Below are 2218 nucleotides of genomic sequence, written 5' to 3'. Positions count from 1 at the left end.
AAGCAGCAGAGGGGGAAGGGAGCTGAAGCAATCCAACTGCTTTAGCTGCTATAAGGAGAGGGAGTGTGAGGGGGAGAGGTGCTTTCCAGGGCTGCATCACAAGAAAACACTGGACAGGTCCTGCTGCAGCTGCTCTGTCCAGCAGCTGCATGGTAGTTCCTGCAGGGCTGGAAGCTGGAGTACCCCACCTCCTGCTTCAACACTCTGGCTCTTCCTGGCTCTGCAAATGTGAGCACCAGCCATGCATTTAGCCTCCTCCATCGGGGTGAGGGCAGTAGTGGGGTGCTGTGTAGTGCAAGCACCAGCTGTTCTGGCGAAGCTGGAGCTGAGTGGAGGATGGTCTCCAGAGCTCCTCAGCTGCTGCCTCCTCTTGATAACCAGGCTGTGGAGGATCCAGCTGGTGTGTTTCTAACTGGTCCTTTTTTCCTCCTTCCCCAGGTAAGACGATGAAGCAGTAGAGATGCTTCCCTTCCTGTTTGCCACCTTTGGCTCGGCAGGAGCCACCTGCAAATCCTGTAACAATGGCACCCAGGATTACTGTTACAGTGCCCGCATCCGCAGTACGGTGCTGCAGGGGTTGCCGTTTGGTGGCGTGCCTACCGTTCTCGCCCTTGACTTCATGTGCTTCCTTGTAAGTCCTCTCCACTGTTGTTCACATGGGGCTAGGGTTGCGGGGGAGGGGGAACAGATACTGACAGACAGGGCTCCTGGGATGTATTCCTAGGCCTGGGAAGAGGAGAGTAGGCTAGTGACTAGGGCTTGGGGCAAATGGAGCTCAGGATATCCAAGCCCAGTTCCCATCCCACGGTAAGGAGTGCGATCTGATGGTTAGCACTGGGACTCTTAGGTTCCATTCTCAGCTTTGCTGCTGGCTTGCTGTGTGGTGCTGGGTAGGATATAGGCATCACAGCCATTTAGTCTTCCAGTTTCCCTGGCAGGCCTGGGCAAACCAGACTTGGATTCAGGTCTTTTATGGCCTTGGACTTGTGCCAAGTGTCCTGCAGCTTATGTTAATGGCATGCTCAAGAGTGACCCAAATGTGGCAGCATGAAAATGGTGAGGTGAGCCATAGAGGTTGGAAATGGCTTGAAGTGTGGCTGACCACGAGGCTGAGACATGCCCTCATTGGATCCCGAGTCCCCAGGGTGCTCAAACACTACTGCATTTCTCCCCCTTGGATCCTGGCTTCCCAGAGGTGTGGTGGTGTCCTGTAGCCAGAAGGGCCAAATTCCACAGGAGCAAGCCAACCCCAGTTCCTGCTGCTTCCTTTGTCCCCCACTGTTCCTTCTCTGGGGCAAGTAGAGACAAATGGCAATTGGGAAAAGACATCACCCACAGAAGGGGCCTGGCCTCACAGTTTTTCCTTTATATTGTTGCAGGCATTGTTGTTTGTCTTTTCAATCTTGCGTAAAGTGGCATGGGACTATGGACGTCTGGCCCTGGTGACTGATGCTGACAGGTAAGGTTGAGACAGCAGGACAAGGAAGATGAGGGGAGCAAGATGATAAACCTTCTAACTGTGCACCCAGATGGCAGTGAGGACAGGGTCAAAGTGGTGTTCAGGCCAGTCAGACCCCCAGAAACAAAGGAGGTCCCTGCAGCCCAGCTTGCTAACCCTTTGCTGTTCCACCTACAGCCCCACACAGAAGCAAGCCTGGCAGCTTTTTGGCTCTAGAGTTGCAATACATTATTTATGGGTCCTACAGCTACAGAGTGAGCTGTGCACTGTGCCTTGCAAACTCTCCAAGGCGTGATTAGCTTCCTGTCCTGTGGAAGCAGTGGCCAAGCGAGGGTCAGCAGACAAAGGACTAGAGAAAAGTTATGAGAGGGGGAAGGTCTGTGACCAGAACAGCTTTGCTAGTCACGCGATGGGAAGTGCCTTTGTGACTTTGCTGACTGACATATTGCTCAGTTTACCTGGGAATCAGGCACTGAGTTTTCAAATAACTTCTTATGCAGCTTGGTCACAGTATTAGGTCTGAGGAAGGAAATGCAGGCAAGTCTGGATGGCTCCAAAGTGGGGCTCTGAGTCCTATGAGTCTAGAGCATGGATGCAAGGGAGTTGTTGATGGCAGGTGCAGTCACTGAAGGAAGAGTGGTATGTGTCATCTTAATCTGAAAATATTTAGCTTGGCTTAGATAAAGCATGGCTGCATGGAATGACCACCTGCTGAAAGACTGAGCATGGTGCTGTGAAGACAAAGAGCGAGAGAGAGAG

At 52.6% G+C, this 2218-nt stretch overlaps 1 protein-coding gene across 3 annotated transcripts in view; it reads left to right on the top strand.

Moving 5' to 3' along the window:
- TMEM63B (transmembrane protein 63B) overlaps positions 1 to 2218 on the top strand; it is a 43743-nt gene that overhangs the window by 5342 nt on the left and 36183 nt on the right. For all 3 annotated transcript variants that reach the window (XM_019526822.1, XM_019526823.1, XM_019526821.1), the window contains exons 2-3: positions 439 to 631; positions 1380 to 1459. In XM_019526822.1, the coding sequence (XP_019382367.1) occupies positions 461 to 631; positions 1380 to 1459 (251 nt within the window). In that variant the 5' untranslated portion in view covers positions 439 to 460. The remainder of the gene's footprint in view (positions 1 to 438; positions 632 to 1379; positions 1460 to 2218) is intronic.

The sequence above is a fragment of the Gavialis gangeticus genome, unplaced genomic scaffold (genome assembly GCF_001723915.1).
Source record: "Gavialis gangeticus isolate Ggan-Ray unplaced genomic scaffold, GavGan_comp1, whole genome shotgun sequence".
Lineage (NCBI taxonomy): Eukaryota > Metazoa > Chordata > Crocodylia > Gavialidae > Gavialis > Gavialis gangeticus.
Note: the sequence above shows the minus strand (reverse complement) of the source record. Positions and strands in the feature narration are given on the sequence as shown.